The sequence below is a fragment of the Oncorhynchus keta genome, chromosome 22 (assembly GCF_023373465.1).
Source record: "Oncorhynchus keta strain PuntledgeMale-10-30-2019 chromosome 22, Oket_V2, whole genome shotgun sequence".
Taxonomy (NCBI): Eukaryota; Metazoa; Chordata; class Actinopteri; order Salmoniformes; family Salmonidae; genus Oncorhynchus; species Oncorhynchus keta.
Window position 1 is genome coordinate 27,485,306 of NC_068442.1, and position 20,297 is coordinate 27,505,602.

The 20,297-nt window shown below is 42.5% G+C and overlaps 1 protein-coding gene across 1 annotated transcript in view; it reads right to left on the reverse strand.

Annotated features, from left to right (window-relative positions):
* The window catches only part of nrn1la (neuritin 1-like a), a 56,942-nt gene extending 36,749 nt beyond the window's left edge, over positions 1-20,193 (reverse strand). Inside the window, exon 1 of the mRNA XM_035798620.2 lies at positions 19,942-20,193. Coding sequence (XP_035654513.1) covers positions 19,942-19,996 — 55 coding nt within the window. The 5' untranslated portion in view covers positions 19,997-20,193. The remainder of the gene's footprint in view (positions 1-19,941) is intronic.
* Between the last annotated feature and the right edge of the window lie 104 nt (positions 20,194-20,297).

Here is a 20,297-nt window from a genome sequence, read left to right on the forward strand (position 1 = left end):
GCTAGACTGTAACCTCTCCTTCCAGACTCATATCAAACATCTCCAATCTAAAATCAAATCTAGAGTCGGCTTTCTATTTCGCAACAAAGCCTCCTTCACTCCACTTCACTTCACGCCTCCAAACTTACCCTAGTAAAACTGACTATCCTACCGATCCTCGACTTCGGCGATGTCATCTACAAAATAGCTTCCAATACTCTACTCTGCAAACTGGATGCAGTTTATCACAGTGCCATCCGTTTTGTTACTAAAGCACCTTATACCACCTACCACTGCGACCTGTATGCTCTCGTAGGCTGGTCCTCCCTACATATTCGTCGCCAGACCCACTGGCTCCAGGTCATCTACAAGTCCATGCTAGGTAAAGGTCCGCCTTATCTCAGTTCACTGGTCACGATGGCAACACCCACCCGTAGCACGCGCTCCAGCAGGTGTATCTCACTGATCATCCCTAAAGCCAACACCTCATTTGGCCGCCTTTCCTTCCAGTTCTCTGCTGCCTGTGACTGGAACGAATTGCAAAAATCGCTGAAGTTGGAGACTTTTATCTCCCTCACCAACTTTAAACATCTGCTATCTGAGCAGCTAACCAATCGCTGCAGCTGTAGATACATAGTCCATCGGCAAATAGCCCACCCAATTTACTTACCTCATCCCCATACTGTTTTAATCTATTTTATTTTATGCTCTTTTGCACACCGGCATCTCTTCCTGCACATGACCATCTGATCATTTATCACTCCAGTGTTAATCTGCTAAATTGTAATTATTTGCCTTCCTCCTCATGCCTTTTGCACACAATGTATATATAGACTCTTTTTTTCTTTTTTCTACTGTGTTATTGACTTGTTTATTGTTTACTCCATGTGTAACTCTGTGTTGTTGTCGGTTCACACTGCTATGCTTTATCTTGGCCAGGTCGCAGTTGTAAATCAGAACTTGTTCTCAACTTGCCTACCTGGTTAAATAAAGGTGGAAAAAAAATAATTGAAAAGAAAATTTGAACAAAAAAAAAATGTCTTCCCCTCTCTCTCTAAAGGGAAAAAATACTTGCCAAGTAACTATTTCTCTGGCTCAGAAGTGCTTCAAGGGCACAGATGAAGAGAGAAAAGATATTTAATGTGCAAGCTTCTTTCATATTAATTCTTTAGCACACTGTTTAATAAACACAAACACACACTCAAGCACCAAAACACATAAACATACACATAATTTAACAAAATGAACACATCACATGGACACAGAAACACCACACACACTCACTCCTCTATATCTCCTCCAACTCCATGCCCCATGGGAGTGTTGTTGCTATGGCGGTGGAGGGTGTAGGGATCTCTGGGCGGCTGCATCCCCCTCTTCTCCCCTCCCCTCCCCTCAGTAGAGTCTGAGCGCTACCTTTGATCACAGGCAGATGAGACATGGCTGCTCCAATAACCCTCACTAACAAAAATCACTGTTTTCTGCTACAAAAAAACAGATAAGAAAAAGACATAGAGCCAATTAGATGGGACTGCCTTTTGATTACAATCAGTGATGGTGTCCTACTTGAGACAGTTAAGATATAAGGGCTCCATAATTCTGTCTGACAAAAAAGACTACTCAGATACTCACAGAAAGGCCAGAAAAAAGGCTGTGAAAGATGCACAAGAATCCCATCTGTCATCCAGTGTGTTAGGAGTTCTTCTAAATAAAACAGATATCTTTTAAGAGCGGCTGCCCCTAAAAATCTACTTCCCGCTTTGATTGTGGCCTACATGTGACATCGATATGAGTCAGAAACACTTATTCTAGTGTCATAAATGACTCCAAAGTGTAAATAGGATAAATTTGGCCATAAAGTCAGTCTTGTCCAAAACTGAGATTTGCAAGGTGATAGAAAAATATTCTGTGTCACGGAATGAATGGTACCATAACAGTTTTCCTTGGGTTGGGTTTATTTCAATTGTACCCAGATGCCCACAGATGGTAGCGCCGTTGGGGCTAGTTAGGGACCATCCATAAATTACCAATGTACTTAGGACAATATTTAATAAATGTCAACAGATCCAAATTTAAATGACTTAAAAACCTCAAACCATCTATAAATTGTAGAATGCATAGACAAATATTGAAAGCATTTATTGAGACTAACTAAAAGATGTGCAACATGAAAATATTGTCCCATTTAGATTTTGTAATTTATTGACGGTCCCTAACTAGCCCCAGAGATGTCAAACCAACTTTGCCACAGTCGCACACTAGCCAGCTGAAGCTAATTTGTGAAAGAAGTACACAGTTAATCACCCTAAGTGGCTTCAAGCACAAGACCTGGTTGGACTGTTTCAAGTTATCTAGAAGGGTGACAACTGTGTACTGTTTTGGCAGAGTGAATGCACAAACATTCAGACATCAGTAGAACATGAGAAAGTAGTTAAGCTATATACAGGGTCAGTTCCAGGGTCAGTGCCAATACCATATTTACAATGTGCAGGGATACTAGAGTGGTATGGGTAGATATGTATAGAGGTAAGGTGACTAGGCTTCAGGACATATGATAAACAGACTAGCAGCAGCGTATATGATGATTGCATGTGAGAGCACTGTCCAGAATAACAATATTTGATTGTCAGAACAGTTCAAATCATATTGGCCACATACATATATTTAGCAGATGTTATTGCTGGTGTAGCAAAATGATTGTGTTTCTAGCTCCAACAGTGCAGTAATATCTAACCATTCTCAACAATGCACACGGAGTGGAGTGGCATTGACTAGAATAAGAGTAGAATATAGTATATACGTATGAAATGAATATGTAAACATTAAACCTCTTGAGTGTAGGGGGAAGTATTTTGATGTTTGGATGAAAAACATACCCAAATGAAACGGCCTATTTCTCAGGCCCAGAATCTAGAATATGCATATAATTGTCAGATTAGGATAGAAAACACTCTAAAGTTTCCAAAACTGTCAAAATATTGTCTGTGGATATAACAGAACTGATATTGCAGGCGAAAACCTGAGTAAAATCCAACCCGGAAGTGCTGTTTTTCCTGAAAGCTCCCTGTTCCATTGCCTGCCTTCGCTCCATTTAAAGGGATATCAATCAGATTCCTTTTCCTATGGCTTCCCCATGGTGTGAACAGTCTTTAAGACATAGTTTCAGGCTTTTATTTTGAAAAATGAGCGAGAAAGATCACATCGCGTCATTGTATGGCTGGGTGCCAGCAGCGTTTTGCATGCGCAACAGCTTGGAGCAGACATTTTCTCTCTCTCTCTCCTATTGAAGAAGCTACATTCCCTGTTGAAATATTATCGATTATATTTTGTCAAAACAACCTGAGGATTGATAATAAAATATGTTTGACATGTTTCTACAAACTTTACGGATACTATTTGGAATTTTCGTCTGCTCCGTCGTGACTGCTCGAGCCTGTGGATTTCTGAACATAACACGCCAACCAAATGGAGGTATTTTGGATATGAAAATAATCTTTATGGAACATAAGGAACATTTATTGTGTAACTGGGAGTCTCGTGAGTGCAAACATCCGAAGATCATCAAAGGTAAGTGATTCATTTTATTGCTTTTCTGACTTTCAATCCCAATCTACTTGGCTGCTAGCTGTTTGTAATGTTTTATCTACTGAGAGAGATGTCCTTACATAAACGCTTGGTATGCTTTCGCCGAAAATCGTTTTTGAAATCTGACATGCCAGGTGGATTAACAACAAGCGAAGCTGTGATTTGCTATATTGCACTTGTGATTTCACGAAAATAAAATATTTTTAGTAATTTAATTTGATTTTGGCGCTCTGCATTTCAGCGGATGTTGACGAAAATGATCCCGGTAACGGGATGGGTGCATCAAGTGACCAGTGATTCCTATGTACAGAGGACAGCAGCCTCTAAGGTGTAGGGATGAGTACCGGGTGGTAGTCGGCTAGTGATGGCTATTTAACAGTCTGATGGCCTTGTGATAGGGGCTCCCGAGTAGCGCAGCAGTCTAAGGCATTGCATCTCAGTGTCACGACAGACTGTGGTTCAATTCCAAGCTGTATCACAACCAGCCGTGATTTGGAGTCCCATAGGGCAGTGCACAATCGGCCCAGTTTTGTCCAATGTATTGGAAATAAGAATTTGTTATTAACTGACTTGCCTAGTTAAATAAAGGTTAAATAAAAAATGTAATAAAAGTCCCCATGAGTGACAGAACACTTAGCCAATCACGGCCCCACCTGCCCTGAATGATGGGTCGCCACTGATCATTTGCAAACAAAGAATGTGTTTCGTTAGTCCGCCAGGTCAGAGGTAGTACGGATGACCAGGGATGTTCTCTTGATAAGTGCGTGAATTAGACTATTTTCCTGTCCTGCTAAGCATTCAATACTTTCGGAAATCAGAATAAAAATTACATAATTTTCTTTAGGAATGTAGTGAAATGCCTCCCGAGTGGCGCAGTGTTCTAAGGCACTGAATCACAGTTGCTAGCTGTGCCACTAGAGATCCTGGTTCGCGTCCAGGCTCTGTCGCAGGTGACTGGGAGACCCATGAGGCAGCGCACAGTTGGCCCAGCGTCGTCCAGGTTAGGAGAGGATTTGGTCGGCAGGGATGTCCTTGTCCCATCGCGCTCTAGCGACTCTTATGGCTGGCCGGGTGCATGCACGCTGACATGGTCGCCAGGTGTACAGTGTTTCCTCTGACACATTGGTGTGGCTGGCTTCCGGGTTAAGCTGGCATTGTGTCGAGAAGCAGTGCAGCTTGGTTGGGTTGTGTTTCGGAAGACGCATGGCTCTCGACCTTCGCCTCTCCCGAGTCCGTACAGGAGTTGCAGCGATGAGACAAGACTGTAACTACCAATTGAATGCCACGAAATTGGGGAGACAAAGAAGTTCAAATAAAAATAATTAATAATAAGTACAGATATATAATAAGTACAGATACCCCCGAAAACTATTTAAGTAGTACTTTCAAGTATGTTGTACTTTGCAACTATTTTCACATTGTAAAAAACACTGAACATATGTGATACTATAGCACTTCTGTCATCATAATGTGCTTTGAGAGACTAGTCAAGGATCATATCATCTCCACCCTACCTGACACCCTCGACCCACTCGAATTTGCTTACCACCCCAAGAGGTCCACAGACGACGCAATCGCCTTCACACTGCACACTGTCCTATCACATCTGGACAAGAGGAATACCTATGTAAGAATGCTAATCATTGACTACAGCTCAGCATTTAACACCATAGTACTGTCCAAACTCGTCATTAAGCTCGAGACCCTGGGTCTCGACCCCGCCCTGTGCACCTGGGTCATGTACTTTCTGACGAGCCGCCCCCAGGTGATGAGGGTAGGAAACAACATCTCCATCCCACTGATCCATAACACTGGGGCCCCACAACGGTGTGTTCTCATCCCTGTCCTGTACTCCCTGTTCACCCATGACTGTGTGGCTATGCACGCCTCCAACTCAATCATCAAGTTTGCAGGCGACACCACAGTGGTAGGCTTGATTACCAACAATGATGACAGGGAGGAGGGAGGAGGTGAGGGTCCTCGGAGTGTGGTGCAGGTGTCAGGAAAATGAACTCACTCAACGTCAATAAAACAAAGGAGATGATCTTGGACTTCAGGAAACAGGAGAGGGAGCACCCCCCATCCACATCGACGGGACAGCAGTGGAGGTGGAAAGTTTTAAGTTCCTCGGCATACACATCACAGACAAACTGAAAGGGTCCACCCACACAGACAGTGTGGTGAAGAAGGCACAACAGCGCCTCGTCAACCTCAGGAGGCTGAAGAAATTTGTCTTGTCACCTAAAACCCTCACAAACTTTTACATATGCACAATTGAGAGCATCCTGCGGGCTGTATCACCGCCTGGTACGGCAACTGCTCCACCCACAACCTCAAGGCTCTCCAGAGGGTAGTGCGTTCTGTACAACGCATCACCACACAGTCTGTGTGGGTGGACCATTTCAGTTTGTGATGTGTACACCGAGGAACTTACAAATTTCCACCTTCTCCATTGCTGTCCCGTCGATGTGGATGGGGGGATGCTCCCTCTGCTGTTTCCTGAAATCCACGATCATCTCCTTTCTTATGTGAAAAAATGGCGCCGGAAGAAATGGCAGCATCTTTACGGGCGCCCAACCAATTGTGCAATTATGTGTTTTTTCTCGCGTTATTTGTAACTTATTTTGTACATAATGTTTCTGCAACTGTATCTTACGGCAAAAAAAGAGCTTCTGGATATCAGGACAGCGATCACTCACCTCGGATTAGACAAAGAGTTTATCTTCAACAAACAAGACGCACAAGACATTCTCCAAACACCCAGCAGGGCCGACATCCCATTATTTGCAAGAGGAAGCGAAGCAGGTACAGAGGACAAAGTGCCGGATGTCTGGTCAGGACCCGGAAAAGGCAAGTGGGAAAGCTGCCGTTACCGTCAATGCTACGCGTCAACATGCAATCATTGGACAATAAACTAGACGAGGTACGATCACAAATATCCTGCCAACGAGACATCAAAAACTGTAATATCCTATGTTTCAAGGAATCGTGGCTGAATGACAATATGGATATTCAGCTAGCAGGATACACGCTGCACCGGCAAGATAGAACAGCACACTCCGGTAAGACGAGGGGGGGCGGTCTGTGCATATTTGTAAACAACAGCTTGTGCACGAAATCTAAGGAAGTCTCTAGATTTTGCTCGCCTGAAATAGAGTATATTGTGATAAATTGCAGGCCACACTACTTGCCTAGAGAGTTTTCAGCTATACTTTTTGTGGCTGTTTATTTACCACCACAGACAGATGCTGGCACTAAGACCGCACTCAGTCAGCTGTATAAGGAAATAAGCAAACAGGAAACCACTCACCCAGAGGCGGCGTTCCTAGTGGCCGGAGACTTTAATGCAGGGAAACATATCAGTTCTACCAAATTTCCATCAACATGTTAAATGTGCAACCAGAGGGAAAAAAGTATACATCACCTGTACTCCACACACAGAGACACGTACAAAGCTCTCCCTCGCCCTCCATTTGGTAAATACGACCACAACTCTATCCTCCTGATTCCTGCTTACAAGCAAAAATTAAAGCAGGAAGCACCAGTGACTTGGTCTATAAAAAAGTGGTCAGATGAAGCAGATGCTAAACTACAGGACTGTTTTGCTCTCACAGACTGGAATATCTTCCGGGATTCTTCCTATGGCATTGAGGAGTACACGACATTAGTCACTGGCTTTATCCATAAGTGCATTGAGGACATCGTCCCCACAGTGACTGTACCTATATACCCCAACCAGAAGCCATATAGCTGCCACTTTCGAGGTGTGGGGCTCTAACCCAGAAGCTTACAAGACATCCTGCTATGCCCTGCGACGAACCATCAACCAGGCAAAGCGTCAATACAGGGCTAAGATTGAATCATACTACACCGGCTCTGACGAACGTCTTATGTGGCAGGGCTTGCAAACTATTACAGACTACAAAGGGAAGCACAGCCGCGAGCTGCCCAGTGACACGAGCCTACCAGACGAGCTAAATCACTTCTATGCTCACTTTGAGGCAAGCAACACTGAGGCATGCATGAGAGCATCAGCTGTTCCAGACGACTGTGTGATCACGCTCTCCGTAACCAACGTGAGTAAGACCTTTAAACAGGTCAACATACACAAGGCTGCAGGGCCAGACGGATTACCAGGACATGTGCTCTAGACATGTGCTGACCAACTGGCAGGTGTCTTCACTGACATTTTCAACATCTCCCTGGTTGAGTCTGTAATACCAACATGTTTCAAGCAGACCACCCTAGTCCCTGTGCCCAAGAACACAAAGGCAACCTGCCTAAATAACTACAGACCCGTAGCACTCACGTCCGTAGCAATGAAGTGCTTTGAAAGGTTGGTAATGGCTCACATCAACACCATTATCCCAGAACCCCTAGACCCACTCCAATGTGCATATCGCCCAAACAGATCCACAGATGATGCAATCACTATTGCACTCCACACTGCCCTTTCCCACCTGGACAAAAGGAACACCTATGTGAGAATGCTATTCATTGACTACAGCCCAGCGTTCAACACCATAGTGCCCTCAAAGCTCATCACTAAATTAAGGATCCTGGGACTAAACACTTCCCTCTGCAACTGGATTCTGGACTTCCTGACGGGGCCGCCCCTAGGTGGTGAAGGTAGGTAGCAACACATCTGCCACGCTGATCCTCAACACTGGAGCTCCCCAGGGGTGTGTGCTCAGTCCCCTCCTGTACTCCCTGTTCACCCACGACTGCATGGCCAGGCACGACTCCAACACCATCATTAAGTTTGAAGATGACACAACAGTGGTAGGCCTGATCACCGACAATGACGAGACAGCCTATAGGGAGGAAGTCAGAGACCTGGCCGGGTGGTGCCAGAATAACAACCTATCCCTCAACGTAACCAAGACGAAGGAGATTATTGTGGACTACAGGAAAAGGAGGACCGAGCACTCCCCCATTCTCATCGATGGGGCTGTAGTGGAGCAGGTTGAGAGCTTCAAGTTCCTTGGTGTCCACATCAACAACAAACTAGAATGGTACAAACACACCAAGACAGTTGTGAAGAGGGCACGACAAAGCCGTTGTCTAGAGTCTTGCCCTCTCAGGAAACTAAAAGGATTTGGCATGGGTCCTGAGATCCTCAAAAGGTTCTACAGCTGCAACATCGAGAGCATTGCATCACTGCCTGGTACGGCAATTGCTCTGCCTCTGACCGCAAGGCACACAGAGGTTAGTGCGTACAGCCCAGTACATCACTGGGGCTAAGCTGCCTGCCATCCAGGACCTCTATACCAGGCGGTGTCAGAGGAAGGCCCTAAATTGTCAAAGACCCCAGCCACACCAGTCATAGACTGTTCTCTCTACTACCGCATAGCAAGTGGTGCCGGAGTGACAAGTCTAGGACAAAAAGGCTTTCCAACAGTTTTTACCCCCAAGCCATAAGACTCCTGAACAGGTCATCAAAGGGCTACTCGGACTATTTGCATTGTGTGCCTCCCCCAACCCCTCTTTTATGCTGTTGCTACTCTCTGTTTATCATATATGCATAGTCACTTTAACCTGTTAAGTCGACCCTCTACTTTTTCGAACATTCTGTTAAAAATCGCGCAACATTTCAGCGTCCTGCTACTCAGGCCAGGAATATATTATATGCATATGATTAGTATGTGTGGATAGAAAACAGTGCAGGAAAATCTGATCACTGAAAATGGAAATAAATATCCATGCGCGACTTCAAGGAATTGTTCAAAGTGAACAGAATTAAATGAGGCCGAGGTTGCAGTGCCTACAGCTTCCACACGTTGTCTAGAGTCTTGTCATTTGATTCAGCTTTGATTCTTGGTCATACCGAATCAAGGGAACCGATTCCCTCCGGTCTCCGACCGGATGTTTTGGTTGAGCTCTCCCCAGACATTTTTTCGAGACAGACACCTATAGAATTGACTTCGCCTCCTGATGAATTTTATCGCTTATTAACGTGTACTAATACCTAAAGTTGCATTACAAAAGTATTTTGAAGTGTTTTGTGAAAGTTTATCGTCGACTTTTTGAATTTAAAAAAATGACGTTACGTTATGAAACGCTATTTTTTTCCGTTTATCACACAGTCTTCATAGATCGATATCTAGGCTATATATGGACCGATTTAATCAGAAAAAAAGACCCAATAGTGATTATGGGACATCTAGGAGTGCCAACAAAGAAGATGGTCAAAGGTAATGAATGTTTTATATTTTATTTGTGCGGTTTGTGTAGCGACGACTATGCTAATTATTTTGTTTACGTCCCCTGCGGGTCTTTTGGGGTGTTACATGCTATCAGATAATAGCTTCTCATGCTTTCGCCGAAAAGAATTTTAAAAATCTGACTTGTTGCCTGGACTCACAACGAGTGTAGCTTTAATTCAATACCCTGCATGTGTATTTTAATGAACGTTTGAGTTTTAACTAATGCTATTAGCATTTAGCGTAGTGCATTTGCATTTCCAGAGCTCTAGATGGGACGCCTGCGTGCCAGGCAGGAGCAAGAGGTTAACTATACATTCATGTACATACTACCTCAATTGGGCCAGCCAACCAGTGCTCCCGCACATTGGCTAACCGGGCTTTCTGCATTGTGTCCCACCCACCACCTGCCAACCCCTCTTTTACGCTACTGCTACTCTCTGTTCATCATATGTGCATAGTCACTTTAACCATATCTACATTAACATACTACCTCAATCAGCCCAACTAACCGGTGTCTGTATGTAGCCTCGCTACTTCTTTAGCCTCGCTACTGTATATAGCCTGTCTTTTTACTGTTGTTATATTTCTTTACCTACCTATTGTTCACCTAATACCTTTTTTGCACTATTGGTTAGACCCTGTAAGCAAGTATTTCACTGTAACCTGTTGTATTCAGCACACGTGACAAATAAACTTTGATTTGATTTGAAACTACCTGCCCTCCAGGACAGCTACAGCACCCGATGTCACAGGAAGGCCAAAAAGATCATCAAGGACAACAACCACCCGAGCCACTGCCTGTTCACCCTGCTATCATCCAGAGGTCAGTCCAAGTGTATCAAAGCTGGGACCGAGAGACTGAAAAACAGCTTCTATCTCAAGGCCATTACACTGTTAAACAGCCATCACTAACATAGAGTGGCTGCTGCCAACATACAGACTCAAATCTCTGGCCACTTTAATAAAATTAATAAATGGATTTAATAAATGTATCACTAGTCAATTTGAATAACGCCACTTTAAAAATGTCTACATATCTTACATTACTCATCTCATATGTATATATTGTATTCTATACCATCCACTGCATCTTGCATATGCCGCAATGCCATCGCTCATCCATACATTTATATGTACATATTCTTATTCATCCCTTTACATTTGTGTGTGTGTAACAAGCATTTCGCTACACTCACATTAACATCTGCCAAATTTGATTTGAACATTTGAAACATCTTTATCCTTTTGTAACCTTTATGAGTGCAATGTTTACTGTACATGTTTTTTTAATGCTTTTTCTTTCTTCTCACTTTTGTTTATTGTTTATTTCACTTGCATTGGCAATGTAAAATAGATTTCCCAAGCCAATAATGCCCCTTTGAATGGAATTGAATTAAGAGAGAGAGAGTGAGTGATTGATAGAGAGAAATGCCCCACTCAGGTAGGATAATCTTTCAGAACTGGCACTGTAGTATGGGGATGATTATTCCCAGTGATTTCCCTGTCTGTTTCTTCTTCTCACACCACTCCCTGACAAAAGTAAAATGGAAGACCAGGCTGTGAATTCATAGTTTCATCCCTATGGTGAAAACATGGCTTCAAATAAAGACTTTCAAGCTATCTCTGTTTATCTGGCGATCTTGTGTGTTGTTGAAGGGGTGGTATACAACCAAGACAGAATTAGTGGTATAATTAGATTGAATCTATTATATTATCAATTTCAACCCCATGTAACTGCTTTATACTTTAACCTAAGATATACTGACAGCCCATTATTTATATTAAATACATTTCATCAATCAAATGCATTTCATTGTTTAATAACATCATGCTGAGATATAACCAGGAATCCCACCATTGACTAACATAAAAAAAGATGGAAAAATCTTAAAACTGCTTAAAACATTCAGGACTCTGTCGCACGCGCAGCCCTTGGGAAGCAACCTTGCGAAACAAGAAAACCCCAATATTTTTTTAGTCTCTCTGAAAGATCATGCTAATTTTGTGTATTTGGTCCGTTCTTTAAAATCAAAAAATGATTGGCTACATTTTATATTTTTACTTGATTGTAGTCCAACTGCAGAGGATACAAATGTCCTTCTCCAAATACACTAAGTATACCAAACATTTGGAACACTTTCCTAATATTGAGTTTCCCCCCCACTTTTGCCCTCAGAACAGTCTCAATTAGTTGGGACATGGATTCGACAAGGTGTTGAAAGCGTTCTACAGGGATGCTGACCTATGTTAACTCCAATGCTTCACACAGTTGTGTCAAGTTGGCTGGATGTGCTTTGGGTGGTGGACCATTCTTGGTACACACAGGAAACTGTTGAGCGTGAAAAACCCATCAGCGTTGCAATTCTTGACCCAATCTAGTACGCCTGGCACCAACTTCCATACCGTGTTCAAAGGCACTTAAATCTTGTGTCTTGCCCATTCACCAAACATTGCATTCCACAGTAAGAACCTCATACTAATGGTCAAGCATGGTGGTGGTAGTGTGATGGTTTGGGGATCCTTTGCTGCCTCAGCACTTGGCGACTTGCCTTAACAGAAGGAACCATGAATTCTGCACTGTATCAAATAATTCAAAAGGAGAGTGTCAGGCCATCAGTCTGTGAGCTGAAGCTGAAGCACAGCTGGGTCATGCAGCAAGACAATGATCCAAAACACACAATGAGATCTACATGAAAATGGCTAAAAAGCAACAAATGTGAATTTTGGAATGGCATAGTCTAAGTCCAGACCTAATCCCAATTGAGATGTTGTGGCAGGACTTGAAATGATCAAATCATGCTTGAAAACCCACAAATGTCGCTGAGTTAAAGCATTTCTGCATGGAAGAGTTGGCCAGAATTCCTCCACAGCGACATGAGAGACTGATCAACAACTACAGGAATCGATTACCGTAGTTGGGATCATTGCAACTAAATGTTGCACAAACAGTTATTGAGTGTAAGAGGGCAATTACTTTTTCACATGGGGCATTGGGTGTTGCATAACTTTTTTTATGAAATACATTTTTTAAAGTATGTAATAGTTGTGTTATTTGTTCACTCAGGTTCCCTTTATCTAATATTAGGTTTTGGTTGAAGATCTGATAAATCAAATCAAATTTTATTTGTCACATACACATGGTTAGCAGATGTTAATGCGAGTGTAGCGAAATGCTTGTGCTTCTAGTTCCGACAATGCAGTAATAACCAACAAGTAATCTAACTAACAATTCCTGAACTACTGTCTTATACACAGTGTAAGGGGATAAAGAATATGTACATAAGGATATATGAATGAGTGATGGTACAGAGCAGCATAGGCAAGATACAGTAGATGGTATTTAGTGCAGTATATACTTATGTAAACAAAGTGACATAGTTAAAGTGGCTAGTGATACATGTATTACATAAGGATGCAGTCGATGATATAGAGTACAGTATATACGTATGCATATGAGATGAATAATGTAGGGTAAGTAACATTATATAAGGTAGCATTGTTTAAAGTGGCTAGTGATATATTTACATCATTCCCATCAATTCCCATTATTAAAGTGGCTGGAGTTGAGTCAGTGTGTTGGCAGCAGCCACTCAATGTTAGTGGTGGCTGTTTAACAGTCTGATGGCCTTGAGATAGAAGCTGTTTTTCAGTCTCTCGGTCCCAGCTTTGATTCACCTGTACTGACCTCGCCTTCTGGGTGATAGCGGGGTGAACAGGCAGTGGCTCGGGTGGTTGATGTCCTTGATGATCTTTATGGCCTTCCTGTAACATCGGGTGGTGTAGGTGTCCTGGAGGGCAGGTAGTTTGCCCCCGGTGATGCGTTGTGCAGACCTCACTACCCTCTGGAGAGCCTTACGGTTGAGGGCGGAGCAGTTGCCGTACCAGGCGGTGATACAGCCCGCCAGGATGCTCTCGATTGTGCATCTGTAGAAGTTTGTGAGTGCTTTTGGTGACAAGCCGAATTTCTTCAGCCTCCTGAGGTTGAAGAGGCGCTGCTGCGCCTTCTTCACGATGCTGTCTGTGTGAGTGGACCAATTCAGTTTGTCTGTGATGTGTATGCCGAGGAACTTAAAACTTGCTACCCTCTCCACTACTGTTCCATCGATGTGGATAGGGGGGTGTTCCTTCTGCTGTTTCCTGAAGTCCACAATCATCTCCTTAGTTTTGTTGACATTGAGTGTGAGGTTATTTTCCTGACACCACACTAACATTCACTATCAAAAATAAAGGGGCAAATACTTTTTCACAGCATTGTAAGTTGCTCTTATACCTATGCATAATAACAGTTCCTATTCTACTTTTGTAAATACAAATCCACTCTCAACTTCATTGTTTTGCAATTCAAATGCAATCACTAAAGTACTGTAACAGCATGTTAATACAGTGTTATTACTAGTGTAATTACATCGTTACTTACTACACAGTAAAGGGTTACCTATAATAATTTTGGAAACACTGCGGGAAACAAGAACATGAATGGATGGATACACAGAAAGAAAACACCCATGAAGCAAAGGCTGCAGGCATATAGCTTTGATCAGCATGGCTACAGAGATGGTTACAGACAGTTACACATCCTCAGTGAGTACACTGTCAGCATTCCCTGTTTCCTGTATCCCATATTATTGAAACTGACACAATGGGATCAAAATACATGAAAATGAAGGGGCCAGAGAGATTCTCTCTGAATAAGAGTAATGAGTTGAGCCAACAATGAGTTAGCCAGCCATCCGTTAGCTTTACATTATTTAACTTAAAGCTTATTAAGAGAATTCCCAATCGAGCTTGAATTAAAGATGAATGTTGAAAAACAGTTTACTTAGCGACTGTTATGTAAAGCAATAAAAAAAGTGAGTGAGAGAACAATCTATTATGCATTTATTGAACTTCACCCCAATGCACTAGCATGTCTAGTGCTCTATGACAGACAGGTCGGGCTGGATCGAGTCCTTCATGCACATAGAGTGGAAATTAATTGACTTCCTGGAAGTAGTTAAGCACATGTTGACAGAATGGAAGTTCTGACACACAGAAAAGCCTGGGTGAGATAGTGACAGAAAACTCTGACACTATGGTAAGTCTCTCTCTTTCTCATAAATTAGCTTCCTGTGCACATTGATCCCTCTCCCCATCATCCCCTCTGATGGTGAGTAAGTGAGAGGCTCATTGTAGTGGACACACGCGCAGTGACCCACTCTGGGAGTTAATTTGTTTTTATTGACTAGATAGAACACCTGCGTTTCCAGCTGTAACTTATCATGGTTAGCACAGGCTTCCAGGGAGCTGAGGCTCCATGCTTACAGCCACTCAGCAACAGATGGGAACAGGGAGACTTTACATCACTGTCCAACCCTAGTGTCCCCAAAAAACACTCTCGCTGACCTTTGCTGAGCCTTATGGTACACAAGGTTAGATCAGGTGAGTGAGTAGTGAGTACTCAGTAGTTGGTGCATTTCCATACAGGATTTACCTGTGTTTTACCCAAAAGGCTCAGACTTTACTGTTTACATATACGCGGGCCGGTATTCGTGTCTCACTGGGCCATGGCTCCGGCAGACCCGCTCTCACTTGGGGCCAATGCCAGGCCACTGGTACTTTTAGATTCTATTTACATAACAATGACTAACTGGGAACTTTAAGACCTTCTCACAAAGCAACTGTTTATGCAGAGGTTATGAATTCTGCGCTCCACAGTCCTCACAGTCAGTCCTAGCTATGGAAACACAATATCCCTAGTTTTACATAAAGGTGTATACACTAATGTCACACTGGTGTTACAGTCGCAAAGGAGCTAGGTGTGATCTACTGAAGTTGACAGCTATATTCATTTTTTCTCTCCTTCACATCTTTGAAGCAAGAGACCAAATCAGGGTTTTGATTTAATTTTTTCTTTGATTCTCTTTTCATTTCACTCAAAGAGAACTGAGAATTTCCAATCAATATGCCTCACTCTGAGTTTCTACTATAAGTCCCACAGCAGGCAAACACGTCACACCAAAAGGACACAACGATCCTCTCACTGCAGGGCAGTGTTACCTCCGCTCTTACTCATTTCACCCCTACAACAGACAAGATGAATGAGAACACTCATAGTAGGAGTGCGTGGGTAAAATCACTGTTGAAGCCAGAAAAAAAGCCACATCACAACTTACATGTTGTGATAATTGCGTTGTTTGCTCTATAACCTGTTAGCTCATATGCCTTGCGACCGTGAAATATAGGCCTAAAGGTCGAGACAATAAGACACAGTGGCAGAATAAATTCAACCACACCTTTGTTTCATCACAAAACCAGAGAGCAACTTCTGTCCGGTAAAGTCGACAAAGCATATTGCAAACAGTTACATGACCTACAGCAAGGTCAAGCAAGTTAATGTTTCCGAATTTTCGGACCACTAAACTACTATTGATTTACAACCACGGAGAGTTACCGCAAGTCGCGAAGAAAACTTCCTCCACTACTCCAGCACCATTTCAACATCATCAAATCACCTATGCTTAGTCTAATACAGTGACAACTAAAAGACACCAAAAACAATTTAGTCCAATGTAAGCTAAATATTACGTGGCAGTCCATGGTTCTGATTTCTGTGTGTGTGTGTGCACGTTCGTGCAAGTAGGAAAAACATGTTGACTCACCCTACAGTACTTCTAGAGGAACGCCAATGCCACCCTTCTCTCCTTCATGTTGATTAAACGGTCTGTCACTCTGTCACTCAGTACATGCTTTTATTTTTTTGTTGTCCTAGGCTACCTGGTTAAAATGCTTGCTCGCTCGCCTAACTTCCTTTCATGGGCAACGTTAGTTAACATTAGTCTTCTACGGCTAGCTACATATTGAACTTCCACCCTCCCCGGCCATGGGCACAATGTATGAATTAATGTTTGGATCAGAATCACTGTTATAATCATTGGCCAGTACGGAGAATGAAGTAAAACCACAAGGCCAAATCCCTATCTCCATCCATTGATAATTTAATAAAGCGCCACTGGAGGACAACAACACAATTCAAGTTGTTTCTGTCAATGACGTATATTCTCAATGCGATTTTATGAGTGACGCCAAATCCAAACGGACTTCCCTTCATACTTTTTGGGGTGTACCAGGACTATTCGCAGTTGACGTCACTCAGTTTAGCGCAACGCTAATTGGCTATAATTTTTTAAAAAATGTATCGAGGGAGGCCAAATGCTCAGCCGCGGCAACAATGTCATAATCTTTTGGACCAGACAGCATCTGATAGATGGCCTACATATACAGAGGGGCACTGTTTCGCCTGCTCGGACGCTTTCTCCGGTGAGATACATTCAGCCTCTTGCGAATTGAAGGACAATTATGAAACACAGAGAGGAGAAAGATAAAATAATGAATGTGTTTTTTTTTTCTTAGTCAATATTTTTGGGGAAGCCTGGCTTCATGAATACACGTCACTGAACATTCATGTTCTGATCGAACGACCAATGTTTACCACTGCAGTTCTTTCTTACAGTACTTCTTATGACTTAGTTACAGTTCATGAAGTGCAAGTTAGTGTACATGCATAGTAAAGATGATATTAATAGGCTTGCTTTGCTGGGAATGATTATCACTATGACTCACGATCTGTTGCAAATATTTAACATATTCCATACATTACTGAGAGCAATATGTCATATTCCTGGAATTCCCGTGGGAGCTGTCTCAAGGTGCCATTGCAGGGTACAGTCACCGGGAACAAAGTGATCCTAGACCAGCGGTAGAAAAAGTACCCAATTTTCATACTTGAGTAAAATGTATATAAAATGACTCAAGTAAAAGTCATCCAGTAAAATACTACTTGAGTAAAAGTCTACAAGTATTTGGTTTTAAATATACTTTAAGTATCAAAAGTAAATGTAATTGCTACAATATACTTAAGTATCAACATGTAAAAGTATGAATCATTTCAAATTCCTTATATAAAGCAAACCAGGCGGCAGCATTTAATTATTTTTTTATTTATTTAATTTACGGATAGCCAGGGGCATGCTCCAACACTCAGACATAATTTACAAACGAAGCATGTGTGTTTAGTGAGTTCACCAGATCAGAGGCAGTAGGGATTACCAGGGATTTCTCTTGATAAGTGCATGAATTGGACCATATTCCTGTCCTGCTAAGCATTCAAAATGTAACAAGTACTTCTGGGTGTCAGGGAAAACGTATGGAGTAAAACGTTTTTTAAAAAAAGTAAAAGTAGTCAGAAATATAAATATTAAAGTACAGATACCCAAAAAACTTTCAAGTATTTTTACACCACTGCCCCCCCAAGTGGGCAACCATAGAATCTGCTGTCTACACAGAACAAAGCACCATGGACATAAGCTGCACTGACCTTGGGGTGATGGGGGCCAATGAAGTTATGTTCTTCCTCAATAGCCCTTTAGGAACACAACCACACACAAACTGACACCACTGAATCACACACAACTCAGCAGTGCTAGAGGATACAAGTTCCTGTAACTCAGAACAGAAGTATGTCGGTCTATCCAGAAATATTCATTCTCAGCCTGGACTAGGGGTGAAGAGTCGAGGTGTGTCACGCTCAGCTACCGTTTCATTTCACAGTGTTTGTTTAGGGACTCCACACCATGCTAAGTTCCTGCTGGAGAGAGGATGTGGGGAGTGGGTGAGTGTAATTATTTAATTATTGGGGCAGGGCTGATGTGAAGATGTGTGTGGAGAGCTCAGAGGGACGTTGTCTGATTAATCATATGGTGGAGAAATTCAGGTGGAGAAATTAAATTCCTCCCCATGCCTCCCTGTATGCTCCTTAAAGACTGTAAACTCTACAGCAACCAAACCAGAAGCTTAATTTGCAAACAAAGGATTCAGGAGAGGTGCTTTATACTGCCTCACTTAATTGTGAAATTGTGGGATAAAGTGGATGCAATTCTCCTGGAGAGCCTGAACCTGATTTAATGAGGAATTAATGTCTGCTCCATATGCCTGTGTACTGCAGTGAACTACCTTTAGAACACTTTCAAACCACGGAGGCATAACTTCTGGAGGGAGGGAGGGGGGGTAGAGAGAGAGAAGTGAGAAAAAGAGAGTGAGAAATAAGCATATTGGTATGGGATGCTGCTTCCAAAGGTTGTGGTGTATGTGCATAAATTAAATTGCATTTTTCTTTTTACACATAATTTTGATGCGAAAATAACAGTTAGAGTTGAGGGATTGCTCTGATCCGCACTGACAGAAAGGAGTATCTAATGATTGTGCGCATCCGGAGGCTCACATGTTTAGATGAGATACTGGACTACTCTCTGGAGAGTCTACCAGGTTAAAGCAGATGAGATTCATTCATGATTTATTTCCATCGTCATGTTTCCCCTATTATATTCCCCAATGAATAGTAGGCTATTACATCAGCACCCCCCTTAGAAGAGGGAATCAAGGTGGCTGTTTCAATTGTCCTGATAAAGCATACAACTATTACAGAATACAGATAAGCCAATATAATGCATAGGCTATTATGAGAACTAGACAAAGCACTTTGTTCATCTAGAATGTTGCATTCATTCTAACACCACACATTGACGCTTCGACTGCGCGTGACGATCTAGTGTAGTAGGCTAGGCTACCCGGTACCCAATAACAAAGTGCATGTGAATTCAAATGTATTAGAATAGATGACCATAGAGTAAGTACACTATAGGGTAACTAGCCTCCCGGGGTAACTGCCCCATCCCCCATGGTTTGTTTGCCTTAGCGTGACTATCATCCTCATACCACATTCTGACTAAACGTTGCATTTTTAGTGTCAGCAACTGGACATTGTTCTGAGGGGGCTAGTTACCCTAATATGGACAAATGAGAGTAAAAAACAAAACAATTATTTACTTGAAATTAAAGTCAGTTGCCACATATCTTTACAATCATTTAATTTATTTTAATCCGTAATCTATTTTCCCCACGTCAGAAAATTCATTTTCCATTCAAACATTTAATATATTCTAACTCAATTATTTCGTCCCTCGGCAGAGCAAATTTGGAATTGTAACCTTTTCCGGTGTCCACTTTCGCGCGACTCGTTCCCCCATAATTACGAGACGCGTTGGATAAACGCCACTTGTGAACCCCCAACATAGTACTAACAAATTAAACACTTATTTATATGGAAAATGTACATTTATAAAAGTAAAACACTTACTCAGGTGGAGAGCAACAGGCAAGAAAAGACACGCGTAATTCACGAGCGATACCATTCTGCTCAGGCAGCTCAACTCAGGAAAAAAAGACCACGTCCAAATGTTACAATCCGTTTGCTGAGCAAAGCGACTTTGCTACCTGCCTCAGCACGGTAACACTACATAGGTGATACAGTATCTCGCATCTTGCGCAAGAGAAGAGCGCCTACTCACTCCTATGTGCATCTAGTGCGCGTGAGGTAGGGCACATTTGTGTGACCAGGGCACTCAATCTCATCTCTATGTACCAGTAGATGGATACCGGTATATACCGCATAAGTGTCATTTCACTCTCAAAACTCCAATAAACCCATGCTTG